Source organism: Aristolochia californica, unplaced genomic scaffold (genome assembly GCF_029961685.1).
Source record: "Aristolochia californica isolate CCGP_79_NKW_82.1479 unplaced genomic scaffold, dmAriCali1.0.hap1 SCAF_1, whole genome shotgun sequence".
NCBI lineage: Eukaryota > Viridiplantae > Streptophyta > Magnoliopsida > Piperales > Aristolochiaceae > Aristolochia > Aristolochia californica.
In genome coordinates this window covers 8,616,491-8,642,887 of record NW_027181770.1, presented here as the reverse complement: position 1 = coordinate 8,642,887, position 26,397 = coordinate 8,616,491, and the positions used below count along the sequence as shown (strand labels likewise).

The following is a 26,397-nucleotide window of genomic DNA, read 5'->3' as shown; positions in this document are numbered from 1 at the left end:
TTTTTTATTTTTTATTATATTAAATAGAAGGTAATGAAATGTGTAAGATTTTTAAAACTAGATTTTATTTATTATAATATTTTTAAATTATAAAAAAACTTATATCAATAATAAAAGAAAATTAGGATAAAAAAGGTTTGCGGAAAAGGAGTCTTGATGCGAGTTGTTGATGATGTGTCATAATGATATGTTATACACATGTCTGATGATGTGGTGACATGATGACATATGGCATTAAGTCTTTTGGTTGTTGATGTGTTGTGACGTAAGGAAGCTGATTTGTAATCTAGGACTATACACACTGTTAAAGTTTGGTATTTTTAATATTAAGTTTGGAAGTTGGTTATTTTTGTTAATATTGTTTAAAAAAGGGTAATTTTGTAAAATTCCCTTCACTAGATAAGACTATATTTTAATTTTAACAGCTTGACATTAATAAGAGCTTGACTTTACGAATGAAAACAGGGAAGGGAGACTCTAGACTCTGCTTCAATTTTGATCTTACTGAGTATGTGCACTCTTGACTCGTTCAATTTATTCGGCTGCCGCCCAAGTTAAGTCTTGGTCTTCCACTGCTCTCTTGTCTTTCTCTGTTTCAGCTGCTATAAGTAGAGGTGATCTCTTTGTGTACAACTCACCCATCCTTCCTTTTCTCTTCATGTTACTGTTAGCACCCAGAATGAGAGCCATCTTTCTCGCCGTCGCTTTGGTCGGATTCCTCGGCGGGTTCTTGCCGGAGTCAGTCGTGAGCCAGAACTGCGGCTGCGCTGCGAACCTCTGTTGCAGCAAGTACGGTTACTGTGGAACGAGCGACGCCTACTGTGGTGAAGGATGCCAGCAGGGCCCGTGCACCCGTCCAGGCGGCGGCGGCGTCTCTGTCTCTTCTGTAGTCACTGAAGGGTTCTTCAATGGGATAAAAAATGAAGCATCTGGTAACTGTCCCGGCCGCACCTTCTACACCCGGGCAGCCTTTCTCAATGCACTCGATTCGTATCCCGACTTCGGTCGTACGGGTTCGGTCGAAGTCGCCAAGCGCGAGATTGCCGCGTTCTTCGCTCACGTTTCCCACGAAACTGGACGTAAGCGTTCCATCTTGTCGCCGCATCTTTAGATAGAGGAGGTATATAGTTGAAAGTAGCTCAAACAAGCAATCTTACTTACTCTTCTTTCTGTATCTACAGGGATGTGCTACATCGAAGAAAATGGAGGCCCCTCCAGGGATTACTGCGACGAGAGCAACAGAGAGTACCCATGCGTACAGGGAAAGGGCTATTACGGCCGTGGGCCGCTTCAGTTGTCGTGGAACTACAACTACGGGCCTGCGGGAAGGAGCATCGGGTTCAACGGACTAAGTGCTCCCGAGACTGTGGCCAGAGACCCCGTTATTTCGTTCAAGACCGCGCTCTGGTTCTGGATGAATAGAGTCCATTCCCGAATAGGCGAGGGTTTCGGAGCTACCATCAGAGCCATCAATGGCGGGGAGTGCGGAGGTGGGAACACGGGCGCTGTGAATAGTCGAGTTCAGTTGTTCACTCGCTACTGTAACCAGTTGGGTGTGAGCACTGGTCCGAACCTGCGGTGCTAGAGGATGTACCTGTAAGCTAAATAAAGCAGATGAAATAAACTGAGCTGCTTCCATGGTAGCTTCAAGAGATTAATCACTCTCAGTCACAGTGGAACTTCTCTCACATAAAAATTTCCACGAAATTGAAGAATCACCAAGGAAAATAGAAAACCAATAGTACAGTGTCGATCAATGATATTGCCAGACCAATCAGCATCAGAGTATCTATGAAGAACAAGTTTAACATAGCTAACGTCTCGTGGCTCAATCTCAAATAAACAAGACTACCAATCACCAACCAATATAAAATGTAATTAGAAAGGGGTTCACCCTATGTAAACAGAGTTTAACATTGAGTTCAATAGGAGTTTCAGGGATATAATTATCCGAGAGCTCTATCTTTTTATATTATAAGGTATCTTTCTCTTATGACACAAATAACCCTAGTGACAAAGAGCGAACTTCCGGGCCCCAAAAAATAGGTCAACAAGTCCAAATTCTTCATTTAGAAAAAGGATGTAACATGAACTTTTTAACTCTTGAATAATAATTGTATCAACACTAGTAATAACAATATCATCAACATCAAGCAACATCATGACAAGTTATTCTACATAGTCAAAATAACACATATGTGTTGAGAGCGAGTGAAGCATTAGTTGAATCTCTCATTTACAAAATACAAAAAATAACCTTATCCACTTGTAACAAGTAGTTTTTGAATGTTGATATTCATGCTATATAAACCAAACTCACCCCAAATATTTTGATACCCATGCCTCGATGAATTTCAAAACCCCCAAATGCCTCCATTGAGATTTGCAAGTTATAGCCCCTCTCAAAAACTAAAAAAAGAAGCTAATTTGCAAAGATTTTTAGTCAAAGCAAAGTGTTTCAGTGTTTGGATTTTGAAATCAGTTTTCAGTAAATGGTTTATTGATTATTAAGTATTTGTCATTTGATTTTCATATCACATTAGGCTCAACATCTTCATATTGAGTGATTGATTAGTAGACTTCCTTATATTACCACCTTTCCAGTGTTTTGAGTGCCTTTTATTTTAAATATAATCCATTAAAGTGGTGAATTGCAAGTAGAAGCACCTTAGGATTGGGTATAATCTTGTCTTTTGAGTTTGAATGTAACATTTGCTTATCAAGAGGCTTAATTGTGTTTGGACTAGATAAACTAATAACCCTTGCATTTGCAAGCAAGCCAATCTAGACTCGATCAAGCTAATTGATAGTTGATCAAAATCCCTTAATTAGGCTTGGATGCATACCTAGTAGTTGTTGGCCATAAGTCCTAAGTGTTGGGCAAGTGCGATAATTGAACCCATAGTAGGTTTTTGTTTTAGATGTTGTTGATTTTTAGGACTCCATAATTACATCTTGGGTAAAGAAGAAAAGGAAGAAGAAGAAAGAAGAATGCACACGTTGAGGAGAAAAGAGGAGCAAGAATAGGGTTATGGACTTAGTCTAAACCCTCCCCTGTAAGCTCTATTTATAGATACTAAAAGTACCAATATTATAATTATACCCTTCACCCTAGAAAGAGTGAAGAAAAGACAAAAAACATAAACTAATTACATTAATGATACTCCAACTTATTCATATCTTCTAACAATCCCCTCAATCTAAAAGTACCAATATTACAATTATACCCTTAAAAACACCCACATATATAAAAAGAATCAACCAAAGTAACACACCAAAGGGGGATAACGAGAGTTAAATAAAGGATGACAGAAGAAATGCTGCTAAATAATAAAAGGGTAATAGAATGATAAGGAAGATAAGATGAAGAAGTCAGAGTCATTGTGTGCTTTATTTTCCTAAGTAATTTAACTTCTTCATCATATGGACCAATGCCGACAACAATTATCAAATAAGATTGATAGCAACTCCCAAGATAGAAATTTTAATCTCACATGGGGACATCTGAAACAGCAATGCAGATTAAGAGGATCAAAAGCTTTAGTAGTCTAGCATCTTTTAAGTTTTATTGTCGTTGATGAGGTCTTCCCACACTTCGCTAATCACTCCAACTTTCTCGTACTCTGCTTCTACCCGACAACAAAGAAGACGAAGATAGACGAAGTAGAAGCTTACCAGAGAGAAGAAAATTTCCAAACAAACAAATCTGTGTTGTTCACGTCTTTGTGTAAGGCTTCTTTTTGAGTTCTATATGACAATCTTTGAGCACGTCAGAAAGGCCTGAGAAGCTATTGCTTCATGGTCTTTGTAACAGAAAATTAACCCAAAGCTAGAGCATAAAAAGCAGCAAACGTACAAAGTAGAAAATGCAACCAACAGATAAGGAGTAGCAGCAACATGAAACAGAGTTTGCGAGCCAAATTCTGAGATGATTTTTAGAAAGCACAACCTCGGTGGTCTGTTGTTTCTTCATACGCAATCTGATTTTCCTTGTGCTCAACAATACTCATTAAACAAGCAGTAACTCAAAACTCTGGAGTCTTTGTTTACGCCCAATAGAAAAACACAATTACTTAGACATCTTAGACAAAGGCTTGGTCTGCCAAATAAGACAACCAGACAATATTGTACATATTGGATGGGATCCTAAAAAATCATAGCTCTGGGTCCTAAAAATCAATCATTCCTCTGATACCATGTTGATTTTCAAGACTCCATATATTACATCTTGGGTAATGAAGAGGAGGAAGAAGAAGAGATAAGTCCACGCATTGGGGAGAAAAGAGGAAAAAAAAATTGGGTTAAGGACTTAGTCCAAAATCTCCCTCTTAAGCTCTATTTATAGATGCTAAAAGTACTAATATTACAATTATACCCTTACCTTAGTAAGATTACAGAAGAGACCAAAAACATAAAGTAATTATATCAATGATACTCCAACTTATTCATATATTCCAACAAATGTCATTGAGCAAATCTTAGTACATGGATGCTTTAATTCTAGGGCAAGGGCTCCCTAGGAGTGGATTAGTAATATGAAATATTTAATGTGAACCATTGTAAAAAATTGAGGCGAGTGGTTAATTGCTTATTTCTTGTTTAAATTGCTCATAGTTATTGCTTTAGTTTTAAAACTGTCATTCAGATCTCCTCTAGGTTCATCTTTGTGAGACCTTGCAAGTAGAATCAGAATAAGTATACTCTTGAAGTTTGGTAAAAACTATAGGTTGAATATCAAAGATCCACCAAAATCTAGCCATAATTCTTCCCCTATATTTGTCACTAGCATATCTGTACTGAAACCCTCTTTGTTTGATAGAAACAATTATTCTTATTAGAAATATAGAATAAGATATGAGTTAATGGAAACAAATATTCTCATTGGCATTTGCCACTTTCTCTTAGAATGAAATACTACTCAAGGGCTCTACATTCCCATGAAATGGGAAGGTGACACGGAAGTTGAAAAATCCCCAAGGAGAGTATACTAATGTGGATTAAAAGAAAGTGTCCATAAATCACAAAGCATTGAACATGCTCCTATGTTCTCTATATTCTATGTAGAACTCAAGACTTATTGGTGCATCTAGTGGCAAGGAAGTATGGCCAAACTTCTAAAGTAAAAGAAACCAAAATGAATATATTTATAAATGTATATGAAAAAGTTTAAAATGGAGCCCAAGGAAGCAATTGAGAGCATGAGTAAAAGATTGAATGAAATCTCAAGCAAACTAGCACTATTAGACACTACCTTCACTGACAAACAAAATGTGAAGGTGAATAAAATCTTTAGGCGTCTACCCAAGCAGTGGATGCTTAAGGTTACAACCATAAATGACACTAGAGTTATAAACCCAGTGACAATTGATGAGTTAATGGAGAATTTTCGTATATATAAAATGAGTCTTAAAAGAATTTGAGAAAGAAGAAAACATGCTAAAGAAAGTAACAAATGCTTTGTTGGTAAATGCTAGTGATGACTTTAATGTGAATCTGATATGGATGATGATGGCATAGCCTTGTTTGGTAGAAAATTCAAAAGGTTTTCTAGGTATAAGAAAAGCAAAGAGTACCCAATAAGAAGATGATAAACGAGCCAAAAGTTCAAAAAGGTGAACAACAAGTGCTTCAAATATGGAAGCAAATATAACTTTATTGCTAATGGGCCACTCAAGAAGAAAGAAGAGACAAAGCTAAAGAAGAAATAAGCTAAGAAACCCAAAAAGAAGTCATTGAAAGCTAAGATATGACACAAAAAAATTTCTTGTTCAAAAAATGAAAGTGAAGCCTCTGAAGAAGAAATGGTGAACTAAGCTCTTATGGTCTTGGAAATGAGGTATGATTTGAAATTGAAAACGATGAATATGATGTGGATAAGCTAATTGTCAAATGTTAATCCCTAGTAAAAAAACTAGAAGTTGATCAAGCTATTCATTGGTGAAAATATTTAGAAAGATAAATTAAATGCAATTGGCAATGAGAATCTCTCTAAACTAGACACATTAAGTGATGAGCATGAGATATCGATTAAATTGCACAATTGTTGTGTTAAGGGTGTTGAATTTAGGACCCCATGCTTGAATCCTCGAGCAAGATGAGAGAGGGAGAAGAGTAGAAAAGAGTAAAGAAAGAGAGCTCGAGTAGAGATGAGAGAAGAGAAAAGGGACAAGAGAGACTTTAAGCTAGGAGAGATATTCTTCCACGAATTTGAGAAGAGGAGAGCTTGATTGAAGACTTCAACCAAGATCCATATTCAATACCATTTCCATTACATATTTAGGGAAACAATTCATGAAGATTTAGGATCCATAATTACATCAATCATGATTAGCTAAATTACATCAATCAAAGGAAGATCAATCAATTACATTAATCAATGAAGAGTACCAAATCTTCCACCTCTCCATCTCGTGTGATGACTCATCATGCCACCTCGTGTGGGCATGGTGGGGTTGGTCCCTCCTTCAAACAAAAGGAAAAGGTGCACATAGATTTAGAACAGTTGCAAGATGTATGTATTAGCTATTGAAGAACAAATATGGAATATTAGGGTTTGGGCTTTTGAGTTTTTTCGAGAGGGGGTTTTGGATTCGAGTTTTGGGTTCAGATTTTAAAAAACCTAAACCCTGGTCTGAATCCATGCTCACCCCTATTCTCGATACACATGTATCATAAATGGGGTTGAACCCACTACTACTAACCAATAGCACACAGGAGTCGCTTAGTTCCAATTGAGGGTTAAATGGAGTAGGAGATGAGTTCTAATTGAGGGTTTAATGAAAGTAAGAGATGACTGTTCCCCACCAATTACAGAGATAACATGAATGAAGTCCATCTCCTCACTTGTATTGTTCTCATGCTTCTCCTATAATTGGCAAAGAATACAATTTGCTGATTCATTGGGAGCAGTAGATCCCAATCGTTGGCTTCGAAATGGAGGTCTTCCTTAAATTCGGAAGAGCAAAAACAGTGTTATTAGATTCTATAATCTACACATTTGGTCTAAAACTCTGAGCTTCTTTCACTTCTTTTAATTGATATTTTTAATAGGTGTTATTAAACCAACTCATGTACAATACCTGGTATCTCAATTCATAGCTCAAAAGCATCTAATATCTTATTAATCGAAGAAAAGCGAGTCCAGAATGAAGATAGACATGAACTGAATTACCGAAGAAAAGTACCTCCAGGATAAAGTTAGGTAATAAGCATTATGAACGAAAAAGGAGGACAATTCCTGGTTTTCCATGTCAATGTCCAAGGACCTTTCCTGTGACTAAAAAAGTTAGTTCCCTAACCTAACATGTTTTCACTTTCAGTTTCGTACATCTGTTGCCAAATTCATGCAAGATGAACGAAAACTCTGAAAAGATTGATCATTCAGCAAAGAACAAAAGGTCCCAAATTTTTTTGAAAAATATTTACTTTTCTTTTTGGACAACACAGTGCCGACTCACCCGGGAGATTTGACTGGAAATTAATGAATGCGGCTTCACTGTTCATCAAGTTCATCAAGTTGCCTGCGTACCCGCCGTTGGTATTTTCTCTGTTCATGGCTGCTTCTTACTTAGTCAAGGTCAAAGTCTGTACTGTTCATCAAGTTTATCAAGTTGCCTGCGTACCTGCCGTTGGTATTTTCTCTGTTCATGGCTGCTTCTTACTTAGTCAAGGTCAAAGTCTGTGATCCTATCGCTTGCGTCCATGGCCCCGGAGTCTAGACCGATCGGGCTACGAGGGCTCCACAATGTGCTGGCATCTTCTCCATTTCGTTTCGTACCTGAACTTGCCTTCTGCGAGTCAAGATTCAAGCCTGTGAACCGTTTCTCTCACCGCAATCTCGTTCTGTCTATAAATACCTCAACGCAACGGAATCTCAAATGACAGGAAACTTCAAACTTGTCTTAGTTTCATTTTGCTATTCCCTTGCTCAAACCATGGCCTTCGTGAAGCTCAGTGGCACCTTTTCGGTTATAGTTCTCACCGGAATTCTAATAGGATTCCTATCGGACTCCGTGTTGGGACAGAATTGCGGGTGTGCGCCGGACTTATGCTGCAGCGAGTACGGGTATTGTGGGAAGGGCACGGCGTACTGCGGGCTAGGATGTAGAGAAGGTCCATGCGATGCGCCATCCGGTGGCAATGGGGTGTCAGTCCCGGACCTTGTTACTCAGGCGTTCTTCGACGGAATTAAAAACGAAGCCACCGGAGACTGTCCTGCTCGGGGCTTCTACACCCGGGCCGCGTTTCTAGAGGCCCTCAAGTCTTACACCGGCTTCGGAACTGCGGGGTCGGCCGACGACTCCAAGCGCGAGATTGCCGCTTTCTTCGCTCACGTCTCACACGAGAGTGGACGTTGGTTTCTTCTCTGCCATACATTTCCTTCCGTTATGTCGTCTGTCCTTGAAAAGAATACACCTTTACATTTAATTTGTTTTTGTCTTGTTGCGCAGGATTGTGCTTCGTTGAAGAGAATCTTGACCCAAATAACCCTTACTGCGACCGGGAAAGAGAAGCTGAGTACCCGTGTAACCCCAACAAGAGATACTACGGACGTGGGCCTCTGCAACTGACATGGAACTATAACTACGGGGCTGCCGGAAGGAGCATTGGATTCGACGGCCTAGGAAATCCGGAGATTGTGGCATCTGATCCCATCGTGTCATTCAAATCGGCACTCTGGTTCTGGATGAATAATGTCCACGCCGCCATAACGTCCGGCCGAGGATTCGGAGCAACGATCAGAGCCATCAACAGTATCGAATGCGGCGGCTCCTCCGGTCAAGCTGCTAGCCGCATTCAGTTGTTCCAGAAGTACTGTGGCCAACTGGGAGTCAGTCCAGGTGGTAACCTCAACTGTTAGAGCTAGAAAAATTACTTGCATAATAACATTCCAGGGGATTCCACCGTATATGGTACCTCTTTCTTCTATCTGCCACTGTATGAGATTATAGTGAATAAAAGAGAAGAAATAAAGGGACGTAGTTTCCCAAATTCCACTTTTCACTCTAGTCTCCATCCCAAACTCAAATCCAACTCCAACGGCACCAAATTAATAGAAATAGGGTGCATTCAGAGGTAGGAGAAGTGAATAAAGGAGTTGCCATTGCTTTGGCGAGACTCAAATTTGAGTAAAAACATAGAACCGATTGGGGCCTATCTTTAGAGCACGTGCTCCTAGTAGGGGGATGATGGGGTAAGAGTATGTAGAACAATTTCAATATGACCATTGACATTAAGAAAGGGAAGAGGTGATGGTAGGGCTGGGAATGTCCTAGAATGGAGGGTTGTGGACTAGGGTTAGTAAGTTCAATAAGTGATGGGGGGAAGATAATGGAGTGATAGGGAAATAATGATTTTTTTAGGGATAGTAACAATGATAATCTTTGTAGATATCACTGTAGCCTCAAAAAATCCTATGAAAGGGCTAGATTCGAGTATATTTGTACTAAGGTAGGAGTAAGAGAGACAACCACAAATACGAAGCTCGGTAGTTTACTCAAATGTTATGAAAAAGTTTAGTAAATTGGGTAGATGGAAGTTTGTGCATGATATGAATGCTCTTAGGCAATGCTTTTAATCGACAAGATTAAAAAAAGAGGATTTTTCTATGAAACAAAAGGTCCATCTCAGTAACGTGACTACGGTCCTATTAGTGCATGCCGAGGGAAAGTGAAAGTGAAACTCGAGGGTTCACCCTTTCAATTCACTTTCACTCGCTCTCTCGTAGTTCTATGCTTCCCTCTCTCTTGACTCTCTCTCTCTGCATCCCTCTTTCTCAACACTCTCTACATCCCTCTCTCTCGACGCTCTCTGCATCCTTTCTCTTGATGCTCTTTGCATCCCTCTCTCGACACTCTCTACGCTCTCTGCATCCATCTCTCTCGACTCTCTGCTATCTTTGTTAGGAATTAAATACCTTAATTCAAAACTAACGAGAGAAATAATAATAATCACAAAGAACACATGATTTATACATGTTCACCTCAAGGTGAAACTACGTCCTGTCTTTCGCCGTTGTTGTAGTTTACCAAGAAGATGAAATAGTTTACAAGAAAAATCGCACACACTTAAAGAGTTTTTCCCTAACCTCTCTCAACCACAACTGATGATCCTCCTCCGGGTGATAACCCTAACACCGATGCCCCAAAATTTAAAGAGAAAACTACAGCAACCATAATACCACTGTGATATCTCCAAACTACCCTTAATAAAATAGTAGTCAATATATCGTGTACCAACTCAGTGTAAGGCATTAATTAAACTCCACAACTTAACAATCTTCCACTAGGAAACTAATCCATCATCAATGTCTCCTTTGCTACGGAAACAACTTCTCAACCTTCAGATAGAAGTCCAACTGAAGTTGCACAAAACTTCAGTTTCTCAATCATAAGAGTCTTTGTCAATATATCAGTCGGATTCTGACTCTCTTGAATCTTCTCAAGTGCTAATACTCCATCTTCAATGGCCAATCTAATGAAATGATAATGCACCTGTATGTGCTTTATTTTGGAATGATAAACAAAGTTCTTTGCTAAATGAATAGAACTCTGACTGTCACAATACAACACATTCTTTGCATGCTTGAGACCTAATTCTTCCAAGAAATACTGAAACCATACCATCTCTTTGCTAGCTTTGGTCATGGTGACATATTCTGCTCAATAGCTGAAAGACCAACTATCTTATGCAACATAAAGATCCAACTAACTTCTTTACCTTCCAATGTGTTTACATATCCAGTGGTACTCTTCCTACCATGTTTCCAGCCATGTCAGCATCTACATAACCCTGTAATCCCAAGTTTGACTTTCTCAAATGTAAGGCCGAGTCCAGAGTGCCACTCAAATACCTGAGAATCCACTTCGCTGCTTCCAAATATTGTTTACCTGGATGACTCAGTTATCTACTCACAACTCCCACTGCAAGAGCTATGTCTGGTCTAGTGTACACCATGGCATACATGAGACTGCCAATAGCAGAAAGATAATGCACATTGTCCATGTAGGCTCTCTCCTGCTCTATAGAAGGTGATTGCTCCTTATATAGCATAAAGTGACTAGTCAAAGGAGTACTCATTGGTTTTGCATCATTCATGTTGAATCTGCTCGGCACCTTCTTCACATATTCTTTTTGTGACAGTTTCAAGACATCAGTATCCCTAGTAATCCCCATTCTAAGGAATTGTTTTGCAGCACCCAAATTCTTCATAGAAAACTTCTTGGACAAGTCCCTTTTTAACTTATCTATTTCTTGTTTGCAAGCACCTGCTACCAACATGTCATCAACATATAACAATAGAATAATGTAGGAGTCATCAAGTTTCTTCACATAACATCAATGATCTGCCTGGCACCTCAAGAAACCAATACTACTCATGAAGATGTTAAACTTCTTATACCACTGTCTTGGAACCTATTTAAGACCATAAAAGTTCTTGGAACCTGTTTACACACCATTTTCTCCTTTCCTTGTGTTTTGAAGGCATGTGACGACCTCATCTAAATTTCTTCCTCCAAATCACCATGAATAAAAGTTGTCTTTACATCCAACTGCTCTAAGTTCAAGTCTTCATATGGTACTAGTCCAAACACTATTTTAATAGTAGTCAATTTCACTACTGGAGAGAAAATCTCAGTGTAGTCAATGCCTTCTTTTTATTCAAAGCCCTTTATAACCAGTCTTGCCTTATACCGCTTGCTGCCATCATGTTTATCTTTTATTCGATAAACCCATTTATTCTGGAAAGCCTTCTTCCCTTTTGGTAACTTAGACAACTACCATGTCTGATTAGATAATAGTGAATCCAAATCATCCTTCGTGGCCAACTCCAACTTGGTTGATTCATCAACTTGCATGACTTCCTCATGTCTCACTGGTTCACCTTTATCTATCAACAAAATATTATTCAATGCAGGGGGGTATCTTTATGGTGGTCTGCTAATTCTGGCAGATCTCTTGAGTTCATTCACTGGAATGTTCTGATTTACTTATGGGGGTATGTTTTCCTTATCAATATTCTGATTTACTTTTAGGGGTATGTTTTCCTTGTCTTCTTGAGAAATATTCTTCATCTCAATACCTAGAAGATCTCTCAACTGAATCACTTCAGACTTCTTAGCTTCATTACTTGTGCTCTCAGAATCTGTTCCCAACCTATCTTTATAAAGGGCACCTTCATTGAAGATCGCATCTTGTCTCCTGATAACCTTACGACTTCGGTCATCCCGTAAGTGATAGCCAAACTTGGTACCACCATAGCCAACAAATAAACATATCTTGGATTTAGCATAAAGTTTACTTCTAAATAGCATAATCAATATGAATATAAGAAACACAACTAAACATTTTCAAGAAAGAAAGGTTTACCTCTTTTTCACTCCAAACATCTTTTGGTATTTTGCAATCCAATGGTATTGAAAGACCTCTTTTGATCAAATAGGCAGCGGTGATAATAGCCTCAGACCAGAACATCTTTGGAAATCCCGCATGTAATCTTATGCTCCTAGCACTCTCATTAGAAGTCTTGTTCATCCTCTCAACCATACCATTTTGTTAAGGTTTCCCAAGAATTGTCTTCTTCATCTTGATTTCATTATTAGCACAATAACGTTTGAAATCATCATCTATGTATTCTATTATCTGATTGCAGGCACTTCACCTTCAAATATATCTCTTTCTCAACCATTGTTCTCCATCTCTTGAATGTATCAAAAACATCATATTTCTTTTTTAGAAAATAAACTCATACCTTTCTGCTTGCATCATCAATAAATATCACATAGTAATTAGAACCACCAAAGGAGGTAATAGTTGAAGGTCCCCACACATCTATATGAACCAACTCCAATTTTGCTTTTTTTTACTCTTTTCTAGCCTTAGAAAAGCTAACCCTTTTCTGTATGTCACAAATACAGCCTTCACACAAACAGTTGTTTACAAATTTCAACCCTGGTAGATTCCCTTTGGACTAAGTACTTTCATTTCTTTCTCACTCATGTGACCGACCATATAGTGCCACAAATTAGAATCAGTATCAACATCAGCAATTTCAACCGTGTCTCTGCAATTGGAAATGATGTAAAAAGTTCTAGTTTTAACTCCACGTGCAACAACCATGACTCCCTTAGTGACTTTGTAGGCAACGCTATTAAAAGTCACATTATGACCTTCATCATCAAGTTGCCCTACTGAGATCAGATTACGTATTAGTTTTGGCACATTTCTCACCATGTGAAGTTTCCACATTGACCCGTTTGACATCCTCAAACTGACATCACCAATACAAACAATATCCAAAGGTTCTCCATTAGCACGATACACCTTCCCATGATATCCAGCAACATAATTCTCCATGACCTTGAATCTAACATCCAAGAGTCAATAGGGCTATCAACCAACAAGAGTAAACCATCATGTACTTCTTCAATCACCGCATTTGTAGCATCACTTTTGTTTTCATCCTTCTTCGGTGCTCCACACTTCTTCTTTATATGACAAGACTTGCCACAATTCTAACATTCCACGTTCCTTCCGAATTTGGACTTGCTCCTTCCGTTCCTTGACTTTCATCTATTTTTGCCCTTGGTGGAATTCCTCTCGAAATTCCTGCCCGTAGTATCAATATTGAGGGCAGAATTAGAAGTCGACGATTCTTCAGAGTTTTTTCTAAAAACTTTCTCATGAAGAATAGTATCCCGAACATCATTAAAGATCAACTTCTCGTTGCCTATAGAATTGTTGACTGCATCCCTCATAGGCACCCAACAATTTTGCAGAAACGCCAAAAGAATTAAAGGACGAGCCTCATTGTCAAATTTGATTTGAACGGAGGTCAATTGATTAACAATCATGCTAAACTCATTCAAATGCATTGCCACTGATGTATTTTCTGTCATCTTTAAATTAAATAGTTTTTTCATGAGATGTATCTTACTATTTGCGGAAGGCTGCTCATACATATTAAACATAATCTTCATCATTCTCGTTTTGGTTTTCTCCAATACCACATTATGAGCGACGTTTTTCGATAGTGTCAACCGGACCACTCCCAACACTTGTCTATCAAGGAGATTTCACTCATCATCTTTCATACATTCTGGTTTCATACCCAAAAGTGGTGAGTGCATCTTTTTATTATACAGATAATCTTCAATTTGCATCCTCTAGAACGCAAAATCCATACCATCAAACTTGTTGATTCCAAGTGTAGATCCTTCTCTGCCAACCATTGCTCTCAATCACAAACCAAGCTCTAATACCACTTGTTTGGAATTAGATGCCCTAATTCAAAACTAATAAGAACAATAATAATAATCACAGAAAAAGAAGAAAAAACAAGCACAAAGAACACAAGATTTTTGCAAGTTCGCCTCAAGGTGAGACTACGTCCTGTCTTCCACCACTGCAGTAATTAACTATGAAGATGAAATAGTTTACAAGAGAAATCATACACACTCAAATATTTGTTTGTAACCTCTCTTAGCCGCAACTGATGATCCTCCTCTGGGTGATAACCCTAACAACGATGCCCCCAAATATAAAGAGAAAAATAGGGCAACCGTAATACAAGTGTGAAATCCCCAAACTAACCTTAATGAAACAACAGTAAATATATCGTAGACCTGGCAGGGACTCCACCCCTGAATCCCCTAGGGAGGGTGGCTCCCCACCCCCATGGTGACCATACCTCAAAGTTTGATCCGCATACTGGCTCTGCTTGAGGCATTAATTAGGCTCCATAACTTAATATTTTCCTTCCCAACCCTCACCTCGCTCAATGTTCCTCTCTCTGCTTCCCTCTCAATTCTCAGCTCTCTCTACGCTCCTCTCGCCGCCGACTGGTTGCTTCCTCTCATCGTGTTGTCGTGTTGCTTCCCTCTCAGTTGGCCGCTACCCCCCTATCGCCTTTGCTTGGCCTTGCCCTAGCCCGTAATGCCTTCCTCTCAACCCTAAAAGCCTCATCCTTCTTATTCGTTCCCCTCTGTTCATCCTCTCTCCACCCAGTCTCTCAAAACCGTACCCTTTCCTCTCGCAATCTTTCTATTCCCCAAACACCTTCTCTCAACTCCTCTCTTTCTTTGATTTCCCTCTTTTTTCCTCGACTTCCCTGTCTCTCACCACCCCCTCTCTCGGACCCTAAGCCCAAAATTTTTTCTCATTCTCATCCTCTCGTCACCCCTCTCTCATAGCCCAAGCCCTAAAAAATTTCTCTCAACCACACTCAATCGAATTTTAATCTAACCCCCATTCTATAAATGTTCAATATTCTTTTTTTTTATTTATGTGTGATTGAATGGTATTGAATGCTTGATTTTTGTGTTTAATTGAAATTAAAGTGATGATTAAATATCTATATTTATACAATTTAAGTGAAATTTAATTGATTATTGAAAATCTTTGATGATTTAATATAAATAAAAATTCAATTAATGATTTATTAAAGTTATTTTTTGTGTTTAATTGTAATCTAATTGAATCTTAATGTCTGTGTTTAATTGAAATTGCAATTTCTATGTGTTGGCTTTTCAATTGTTAGGCTTTAGGGTTAATAAAGTTACAATTTCAGTGTGTTTAGGGTTTAGGTTTTTCAATTGTTAGGGTTTAGGGTTAATTGAATTTAAAATTCTTGTGTTTAATTTTAATTGGTTATGGTTTTAATTTCAGACCGTGTGAAATAGGTCTTGGTAGATAGTTAATTTTCATAAAAGTTATTTTATCTTTGAATCTTTCTCATCAAAGCCTATCGGTATGTTCATTTGCTAACTTCTTGTTTAGGGTTTAGTTAGTTATTTTTTACGTATATCTCCATTGTTATTAAATGGTCCACTTAGCATATTGCTTTTTATGGAGAAAGTAATTTCTTTCTCCTTGTTTGACGAGATCCCTTCACCATTCTCTAGTGGTAATGAATATGTACATGAGCAGCAACAAAGAGGCTAGCCATCATAACAATCCAAGTCTGCATCATCTTCTACTCCTTATAGGAAGAGGTACCAAATATCCCCTAATGACACTGGCAGATTCATTGATGCGATGACCAGTGTTGCAAAATCATGTATGGATGTCTTCCAAACTAAATATGACAATACAAGACTTCCATGGTACGAAACCCTTTTAGAAATCCCTGACCTATAGAGAGAAGTGAAATATTGAGTTCCTCAGTGGTTGGACACTGTAGATAAGAAGGACATGTTCATTAGGATGACAGTGGAGAACATCGTGATTGACTTTATTTTAACTACCGTGAATGGTAATCATCGATGTTGTACTGAGACTTTTATGGTTGTATTGACTTTGGGACGTCTGATATTCATTAATAATTTTTTTGTTAGGTATGACATTGTAAGACTTGGATGAAATTGTTATCAATCTCATTATATTTTTGAATTATTATGTTTTTGTTAATTACTATGTTTGTGGATGAATATGTGTTGTGATTGTGGATGTGTATGAATACATATGGATGTGACTTTAGTTATGGATGTGGTTGTAGATATAGATATGGTTGTGGTTAAGATAGATATGTGTTTGTAGTGAAGATAGGGATGTGCTTGTGTTTAGGTTTCTGCATTAATACAAGTTGTGTTTCAAATAACGATATGAATGTGTTGATACATGGTTTGTTTTTTGTGTGTTTATAGGTTGTGTTTCAAATAACAATGTGAGTGAGTTGGTACATAGTTTGTTTTTGTGTTGATACAAGGTTTTTTTTGCGTTGATACATATTGTATTGCAATTAACGATATGAATGTTTTGGTATATGTTGTGCTTTTTCATTGATACAAATTCTGTGTTTTTGGTTCAAACATTAGTATGCGTCTTTCTTTCTATTAATAAATGTGTACCTTTACAGGTATTCATGGATAATTTGTCGGACAAACAAAAGATTGGCATTATGTTTGTCTTCACCACAATTATGTTATCTATGGAAAGATATTATCTATTTCATTGTAATAAGCATGTACAACGTTCTTATGGGTTTGGGCTTCCATTGTATTTGAAAAAGCCATAAGAAAAATCACTTGTTAAATTTTAAAAAATTTACAGGATGATTCAAAATGTGTTTCTCAAATTGGCTGAGATATTAAAGAGTGTAAAATTCTTATTAGATATAAAGACTATCTTAATGGAAGAATAACTTGCGTATTTTTTTCTCACAGTTGGTCAACAACAATCGTACAGTGTCACATCATAGATGTTTGATAGATAAATTGGACCATAAGCAAATATTTTAATAAGGTGTTGGATGCTATTGTCAAATTACACTCTTATTATATCAAATGGCCTTACTTTAAGGTAACAACAAAGCCATTTGATGAATAATTTTAGGTTAATATCAAATGTATGTTTGTATTAATTGAAATTATGTCATTAGGATTGTATTGGATTATTGATGGAACTCATATCAAAGCTCGCACCCCGTTTGATCAACAACCAAGATTATGGAACAGGAAGGGTTTTTCTCTCACAGAATGTAATGGCAACATTACATTTGACATACAATTCACTTATGTACTTGCTGGATAGGAGGGATTAGCAATTGATTTACGTTTGACGAGATGAAATAAACTCTGGCTACCTAAAGGTAAATAACATTTCTTTACATATTATTTTTTATCTATTACTATTTTCGATTAATTCATGTGGAATATATCTTTTATTGTAGATAAATATTATTTAGTGGATGATGGTTATGCAAATCTTCCATGATTTTTGGCTCCCTATTGAGGCACTCGTTATCATTTACAAGAATTTGGAGATAATCCTCCTAAAAATGAGAAAGAATTATTCAACCAAAGACACTCATCCTTGAGAACTACTATTAAGTGTACTTTATGGGCCTTAAAAGATCGGTTTGTGAATACTGAAAGATGCTCCTCCATTGGTTTTGATATCCAGAAAAAAAATTGTAATTGCTTGTTGTGAATTACATAATTATATACATACAAACGATTACATAGATATTTTGAAAATGAAGACCATGATTTAAGTGATGAGTCTGGTAGAGAAGATGAAGAGGGCGATGGTGTAAATGATGATGAAAATAGCAATGATAGTAATGGTTTTTTGGATAGTAATGATTTTTTGGATGATGACAACCAACAAATAAATATTCGAAGTGACCATGATGTACCATCTTTAAGAGTATCATATTTCTTAGATGTGTTAGCTACTCATATGTGACGTAGTTATTGATTATTGTATTTTAATGAATATGAACATTTAGGTTATATTTCATAGGTACTAACTTGATGTTTTTAATATTAAATATTTAAACGTGTTATATTTGTGTTGTACTTGTGTTACTTGATCATGGATTGATTTTTTATATTAAATATTTAAACATGCTATTATTTAAACGTTTACTTTTATACTAAAAATTGTGCACTTTTACAAATCTATCAATTCATGATTAAGTATTTTTACAAAGAAATTATTTTATCATAGCATTAACATAAATTAACCTCTATCAAAGTTTTTATAATAAAGTATCCTATTTATTTATTTATATAATGCATGAATTTTAATCATATATTTAATTATAATTTTAGAGTGATAATGTAGATATTGTAAAAGTAATTATTTGATCAAACATCTGAAAATTATAAAAGTAACCATTTTTTTAGGTTTTTTTGTTATAATTAATTAAATTAAAAAAATATTTTACTTTCTAAGTAGTTTATTAATTTATACTACTCTAAAATCTATATCATTTTTTAATAAAATACAATATTTATTTATTTATTTATTATATTCATGACTTTTAAAACTATATTAAATTACTAATTTAAGAGTGATAATTAGGATATTGTAAAAGTAAGATTTTGATCAAGTATCTAGACATTAATAAAAGTAAATATTTTTGTTTAAGCATTCTATATTTTAAAATTGATTAAATTAATAATTTTATTTTAACTTGTAATTATTTTATTAATTTTGACTAAACTAAAATCTATCTTAATTTATTAATAAAATACCCAATTTAAATATTTATAGTATTAATGAATTTTTATATTATGTTAAATTACTAATTTAAGAGTGATAAATAAGATATTTAAAAGTCAAAATTTGATTAAAATACCCTATTTGATTAATTATCTAAACATTATAAAAGTTACTATGTTTATTTGTTATATTTAATTAAACAAATATTTATTTTTAATTGTGAAAATTTTTAGCTTATTTTGTTAATTAAAAAGTTAAATTCTTCAAAGTTAAAACTATCAAATAAATTTATTCTCTTGCTTCCACTACATTTTTTATTGTGCACATTAACACAAGAAAGTACTTGCTACTGCACTAACATAAAAAAATAATTCATTTTCACTTTCACCAATAAAAGCTCTCTTAGGCCCCTACTGAGATTCCAAAGCCAAAGGAAGTATTATCAAATATCAATTTAAGAAAAAGAGTCGCAGGAAGAACATTCACCGAAAACATCAATGTTATAAGCTCTCCATCTGGTTTTAGTAATCAGGCAACTAAGAAGTGACATTAATTTGCATTGAAGGGAAAAGTTTAGGAATGATACATTAATATTTTTATTTTTTTCCTTTTTCCATATTTTTTTTCTGATTCTGTTAGCCTTTCTATTTAAATTTAAATTTTTTATTTTTATTTCCTCTATGTTTGTCCTCAATTTTCACTTCCATATCTTCATAATATATATTTTTTTCTCTTTTTAACTACCAAGATTGAACAATATTAGCTACAAAAAAATTTGATTCTCCTAGATAACTTTTTTCCTATTAACAAAAGCGGGAAAACCCTCCGAGGGAAAAAAACTATCTCTTTTAAAAAGAATAATAGTAAAAAATAATATAAATATCTAATAATTTTAAATATATACTAAAATTAAATTATGATTAAGCATTTCATAAGTCTACAAGCTCTTTTAAAAAGAATAATATTATAAAAAATATTTAATGTAACTAATAATTATTTAATTAACCAATTCACATGTTGAAGTCTAATTAAATAGTTAATTAAATAACACTTGGATTAATCAACCAATTAACCCATTTAATGTAATAAATAATTATTTAATTAATCATTGTAATCAATATAGAATACATAAAGGAAAATAACAATCAATTATTTACTAATTTTCAATATAACTATTTTAAACTTGTGTTTTAGAATGATGGAGGTAAAAGACTACGTTTAGGGGGGGTTAGTGCACATGACTCAGGACATGATCTTCATGCGCATTACGCTGTTCATGTCCTGATGTCGTTAGGGAGAGCCAAAATTCATGTCATGTACATGAAGATACATGATTCAAGAGTTCATGTCTCAAGAGTAACGGGCGAAAAGTGCTTTCCGCCCGATTTTGAGAATCATCTACATGACTCTCGCGCGGGCTCTCTCTCGTCGAGCGGGGCTGTCTCTCGGGGGGCTCTCTGCCGCACACCCTCTTTGCTATTTCATTTCCACAGCCCTCTCTCCTTCCACAACCCTCTCTCAGTGTTGCCGCAGCCCTCTCTCCTTCCACAACCCTCTCTCAGTGTTGCCGCAGCCATCTCTTGGTGTTGCCGGAGCCCTCTCTCTGTGTTGCCGCAACCCTCTCTCGTTCCGCAACCGTCTCTCGTTCCCGCAGCCCTCTCTCGGTGTTGCCGCAACCCTCTCTCGTTCCGTCGCCAGCCGTTGCCGTTGCCTACTAGCCCGTCCCCATCGCCATCGTCGTTGCCCGCCGTCGTCGCTGGCCGTCGCCGTCGCCTACTAGCCCGTCCCCGTCGCCATCGTCGTTGCCCTTTGGCTCGCAACCAAGGAAGACAACGATGGTTTAATTTTTCCTAAGTTAGGAAAAATTAAACGATCTTCATAAAAATTATTAATTTATAATTTTTATTTATAAAATAATTATTTTTATTTATAAAATAATTATTTTTATTTATAAATAATTATTTTTATTTATTTAATATATTTATTTTATAGTTACTATATTAAAATAGTGATTTAATAGTCATAATTAAAATATTGTTAAAATAAATATTTGATAAATTATTTTTGGCATAATTATTCGATTGCTATAGTTAATTAAACCAATAGTTTTAAATTTTGTGATAATATATTAATAATTAATAATACATAAAATATATTATATACAAATATATAGTGTGTTAAAGTTATGATTAGATCCATTTTTTCTCTTAAATTATTCATTTTTAGGTTAAAGTATATCATATGTTATTAATAAATTAATAACTCAACGTATTACTTTCGTTTTTGTTATTTATAATGTTATTTATTTATTATTTGTAATTAATCGTGTAGGTATTTAATTGGCTCATGTAATTACCATATTAATGTACAATAAAATATCTAATTCAATTAATAAATATATTAGTATATTTAATTATACATTAAATAACTTATTCGTGTAGTAATAATAGTTGTTTTACCTAATTTGGGGTTTAAGGATTATGTTGTAATTAAGTGCACTATAAAGGTTTAGAAATTCTCTTATTTTTTATGTTTTTCTCATGTTGGGGCACTAACACTGGAAACTGTTTTCCAGTGCATATGAAGTCGTCAACACTAACACAAATTCTTACCTGATCTTCATGTACATGACATGACATGATCTTCATGTTGGACATGACTTGATCTTCAAGAATCCACTTTGGGGCACTAACCCCCCCTTAGAATAACATGCGCTGAGTCAACTCCAATGGCTCAGTCGAGTCTCTTGACACCGGGTTAACACTGATTAAGTAACACGTTTTTCCCGTTGTTATATATCTATAAAGCTTCGCATATCCTAACGGAAATCTCATTTTCTTTCTTCACCGCCAAGTTTTGGCGCGAGAGGAGAGCAGAGCAGCGCGCCAGAGCAAGAAAAGCGAGCGAAAGAAAGGCAATGGGGAAGAGGAAGGTGGAGATGAAGAAGATTGAGGATCGACAAGCTCTGCAAGTCACCTTCTCCAAGCGGAAGAAGGGACTGTTCAAGAAAGCTTATGAACTCTCCATTCTTACCGGCGTTAACCTCGTCGTCGTTGCCTTCTCTCCCGCCGGCAGGCCATTTTACTTCGGAGACGAGGGTTTGATCCACCGCTACCACCAAGGCGAGACGAACATGATTCCGAAGACGGTGGAAGACGAAAATTTCTGCCTCGACAAGATCGACTTGGACCAATGCAGCGTCGTCGCCAATAGGGAGGAACAAGAAGCCAATGCGGCAAAGGCGGCCTCTGAGGAGCAGTTGACGGAGTGTCACCAGACACAACAATTGCTTCATGATATTGAGACTCTGATGGCAACCGATCAAGAAGAAATTTCGCCAGAATCGGAAGTCGACGGAGTTGCACTTACACAAAGAGTTCATGAGCTTGAGAGGTCTCTGATAGGGACCGATCAAGAAGGGGTTTCGCCAGCATCCGAATTTGACGGAATGTCCTCGTCCGAACCTTCGGCTTCATCGGAAGATTTCTTTGATGACCTGCCGCCGCTGGATGTCCCCGACTACTTTCTTGGCTTCCAGACCTGATCTTGGAATCATCCCGCGTTGAGGTTCAGTTCTTTAATTCTTTACACTGTATTTATTGTCTTCACAGGGTGTGTTTCTGTAATTTGACGGAGTGTTTCATATTGTCTTCAGGGTGTGGCAGTTATTAATCACAATGCACACATCATATTGTCTTCACTTCAACAGTGTCGTTTATCAATGAACTAGCTATCTGCTCTCTGTTCTTCTAAATTGTCAGTGATGATATTATGCCTCAAGATTGCAAGTCCTATGTAGTCTGATTGAATGTTCCTTAGGTTTTTCATGACTGTCATTTTTACTGACTTTCCTAATTCCTTAGCATCAGGGGAACAAAATTCTAGAGCTGAGTTTCCATCTTTCATCTCAGTCAAATCATGGGCAATAGAACTTGTTTAATTTATCTGTTGAAAGAAAAAACCATGTTGTTCAAAAGTTTTGCACCTTTATTTGACATCAGCATTGTAGGCCACACTTTTTTTTCTTCTTTTTTTAAATGGCGGTATGATTTTATTAAGGGATGCAAATTAGCACCCAAAATAACAAGGAATGCTTATACAAGATATAGAATAAGCATCTCATGATTACAGTGGGAGAGAGTTCCCAATCTGCCTAGAGACTCCTTTTGAAAACTGCTCAGGCAGATAATTGGCTGATCTTAGGATATGGAACCAGTTGATTTGTCCATGAGGAGACAATTTCTGAGACCTCATCAAGAATGTATCTGACCCTCCATGGGAACAGCTCGAGGTGTTTGGACATCCAATTGAGAGGAATAGGATATCATGATCAGTCTGCAGTTAATTTTAGGCACATCTTTCATGGTCCTTGCAATAGGTTTAGGCAATTCTGGGGATCAAACCTAGCCCTCTATTGTGCCGCATCATGCACGAAACTTCAATGACAAAAAGTCCCTTGACTTTCTTCATTAGCAAATGCCTTCAATTTTCTTCTTCTTTACGATACTATTTTTGTATTGTTTTAAATTCAATGGTAGTGTAAAATAATATTTGGCTTCCATTTTAATGTCTTTAGCAAGGTATACTATCCAAAGAATGGATCTCTACAGGCATCACAGATGTTGGGTTTGCAGAGAAACTAGGAACTGAAGCAACCAGTCTGGAACTTCAATTCACAAAGAAAATTCTGGCCCTTTGATGCTAAAAACTACCACATTTGGTCGCATAGGCTGGTGAGCTTAGTTTTAAGCATTAATAGCTGTGGGTTTTTAGGTCATATTTTAGGTGGATTTTTAGACTGAAAGGTTTCTATCTGCAGTGGGTTCTTGAGACATTGGGAGGCAGGAAGACGAGCTTCGAGTACTGTGAAAAATTGCTTGAGGATGACATTTTCATTAATTCTGCACTGAATCAGGTCAATAGTCCCTGGAGGTTTTTTTTTTTTTTTTTTTTTCATTTTCTCCTGAATATCAATTTTTTGCCTTAATCTAATCATCTAGATGGTATTGAACAGAGAAATTTCATGACGATCCACTCTCCCCTCCTGGGTGGTCTGCAAGCTGTGAGAGAAATCTGAAGTCAGCTTCACGGTGAAGGCCAGTATGTGTAAACCAGAAAATGAAACTCCTTGAAGGTACCTTAGAGGGTTGAACATCGGTGACCATAAATTGTTAGTGAGAGATTCCAGGTGCCTTCACTTAAGACGAATCCCGACCGAGCTTTTTGCTTTGAGCCTGCTATTGGATCTTCTGTGCTATGGTTTCAAACCCAGCGTGAATTCACAAAAGTGTCATCGAAAGCTTCAAGCATTCTGCGAGTGACACATCTGATGTCAAGTTTGCTAACACCATTTGCTCTGTCTTGGAAAGAGTGGACCCAATTCTCGTGATGCAGAAGATTTTGTTTGGGGGAGGGAGGAGGGTATGCAGCAGTGACAAGTAGTAACCTGGCAATCTGGTCAGTTGGGAGTGGAAGGGACCATTCAATTCGCTTGTTGTGGTCACCATTCTGTAATTTGAAAAGCATCACTCCTAGGTGCTGGTTTCTTACTAAATGAAACGAATTTTTATTCCGGCCTCCAATGGCCCGTGGATGTTTCCCCTGTCTATGGGGTTTACCACGTTAAATATCTGTGTCTTCTCTCTCTAACGAAACTCCCTGTTTCCACTGCAATTTGTCCACTAACTTAACTTACAGAAATTATCTTCGTGAATGAACTAGTTATTATTACGATCGGTTGGTGGTTCGCTGTCGTCTCAGTTGATGGTGTTTATAATCAATATAAAAGAAGTCATGGATAAAAGAAGTTATTCGTCAACATTTTTAGGCGTTCCAAAAACTACAAAACCAAAAGAAAATTGTTATTTTCCTATCCATCTGATCTCCTCAATAATTTCATCTCTTACTCACAATTCCAAGATATAGAATAAGCATCTCGTGAATAACCTGCTTTGCTGGACGGTCACTGCAATTTCAGTTGACATAGACACTTGACATAGTAACTATACTAATTTGAGAGATCAGATGGACTGACAGCAATTTCAGTTGTAGGTCTTCCGGCCCCCGTCAGGTTGGATTTGGTGGGTGTTTCCACCAGTATGATGGATCGGTTAATTCTTTGTTATGACCTTCTTTCTTATGCTGATCCATTAGCCTCGCTGATCGAGGTTCATGGCCTCTTTAGTGACCCACACAAATTTCTCATGCTAGATATCAATAGCCTTTATTAGTGGAAGGGATTCCAAATCAGTTATTTGTTGTTGTTCTGTTAATGCTAGACCTCCTTTGAGATTTTTCAATATGTTCCACAAAATAAAAGATTTATTCTCCCATGCTGGAATTAGTTGAAATCATGTATATCATTTTGCGAATGATGTAGTCGGGGTGGGGGGGGGGGGGGGGGGGGGGTCATGTTATTAGGCCTCACACTAGATACTCTTCCATGTGACTATTGAGTTAAAGGCCCAAGTCCCATTCAAGATTTATTCTTTATTTTTCATCTCTTATTCAAATCCTAACTCAAAATATTATTTTCTTCATGCTATTCTAATAGATCTTTCCAAGTACTAATGAAAATGTGACCAAATTGACACCATGAGCAAATGACTTTCATCCCAAGCATCTCTTTGCCTTCCAATGTGACAATCGTTTGCCTTCAAGAGGCAGTTCAGTCCTTGGGATAAATCGAGGCAAGCAACATCAGTGCCTGAATCTTCAAATTCATAATTTAGTTGCAAAATAATTTTCTACTTAATGTCTAATATTTGAATGTGGGTTCTCTTACATCTATTTTGTATGTAGAAGAGAATATGTAGAAGTATTGGAACTGAACTATTTCTAACTTGTATTTTGTATAATGGTCAATTAATGGTACAACTTTGATTAGTGCATATGCATTAGTGAAAATAATTTAATTAATTTTGAAATGTGTGAGAATGTTGTTGAGAATTTTTTATATCAATAGCCTTTATTAGTGGAAGGGATTCCAAATCAGTTATTTGTTGTTGTTCTGCTAATGCTAGACCTCCTTTGAGAGTTTTCAATATGTTCCACAAAATAAAAGATTTATTCTCCCATGCTGGAATTAGTTGAAATCATGTATATCATTTTGCGAATGTAGGATGTGGATGAATGTAGGATGTGGGAATGTGGATGAATATGGTTATTTATAAGTGTGATTGCAAATAGGTTATGATTGAAGATTGATGTTTACTTGTGTTTATGAATTTTAGGCGATTGAATTTGTGGATTTCCATGGATACTATGACAGACAATGAAAAAGTTGCAACTATGGTTGCATTCACAACTTTGTTGATCGCCATGGAAAGGTACTATCTGTACCATTGCAACAGACGTGTACCACGTTCTTGTGGGATAAATGGTCCATTGTATTTGCAAAAGGCACTAGAAAAATCTCCAGTTAAATTTTGGAAAGTGTACAAGATGAAC

The 26,397-nt window shown here is 36.6% G+C and overlaps 3 protein-coding genes across 3 annotated transcripts; all 3 read left to right on the top strand.

Annotated features, from left to right (window-relative positions):
* Positions 1 to 658: 658 nt before the first annotated feature.
* LOC137944685 (endochitinase EP3-like) lies at positions 659 to 1,652 on the top strand. The gene is made up of 2 exons (XM_068790406.1): positions 659 to 1,079; positions 1,182 to 1,652. Exons 1-2 carry the CDS (start codon positions 659 to 661, stop codon positions 1,583 to 1,585), a joined length of 825 nt encoding a protein of 274 aa, XP_068646507.1. The 3' UTR covers positions 1,586 to 1,652.
* Positions 1,653 to 7,901: 6,249 nt separating this feature from the next.
* On the top strand, positions 7,902 to 8,989 carry LOC137944667 (endochitinase EP3-like). Its single transcript, XM_068790384.1, has 2 exons — positions 7,902 to 8,352; positions 8,451 to 8,989. Exons 1-2 carry the CDS (start codon positions 7,935 to 7,937, stop codon positions 8,858 to 8,860), a joined length of 828 nt encoding a protein of 275 aa, XP_068646485.1. The 5' UTR covers positions 7,902 to 7,934; the 3' UTR covers positions 8,861 to 8,989.
* A 12,876-nt stretch (positions 8,990 to 21,865) lies between these two features.
* LOC137945755 (agamous-like MADS-box protein AGL29) lies at positions 21,866 to 22,492 on the top strand. The gene has a single exon (XM_068791762.1). The coding sequence runs from the start codon at positions 21,866 to 21,868 to the stop codon at positions 22,490 to 22,492; it is 627 nt and encodes a 208-aa protein (XP_068647863.1).
* The last annotated feature ends 3,905 nt before the right edge of the window (positions 22,493 to 26,397 follow it).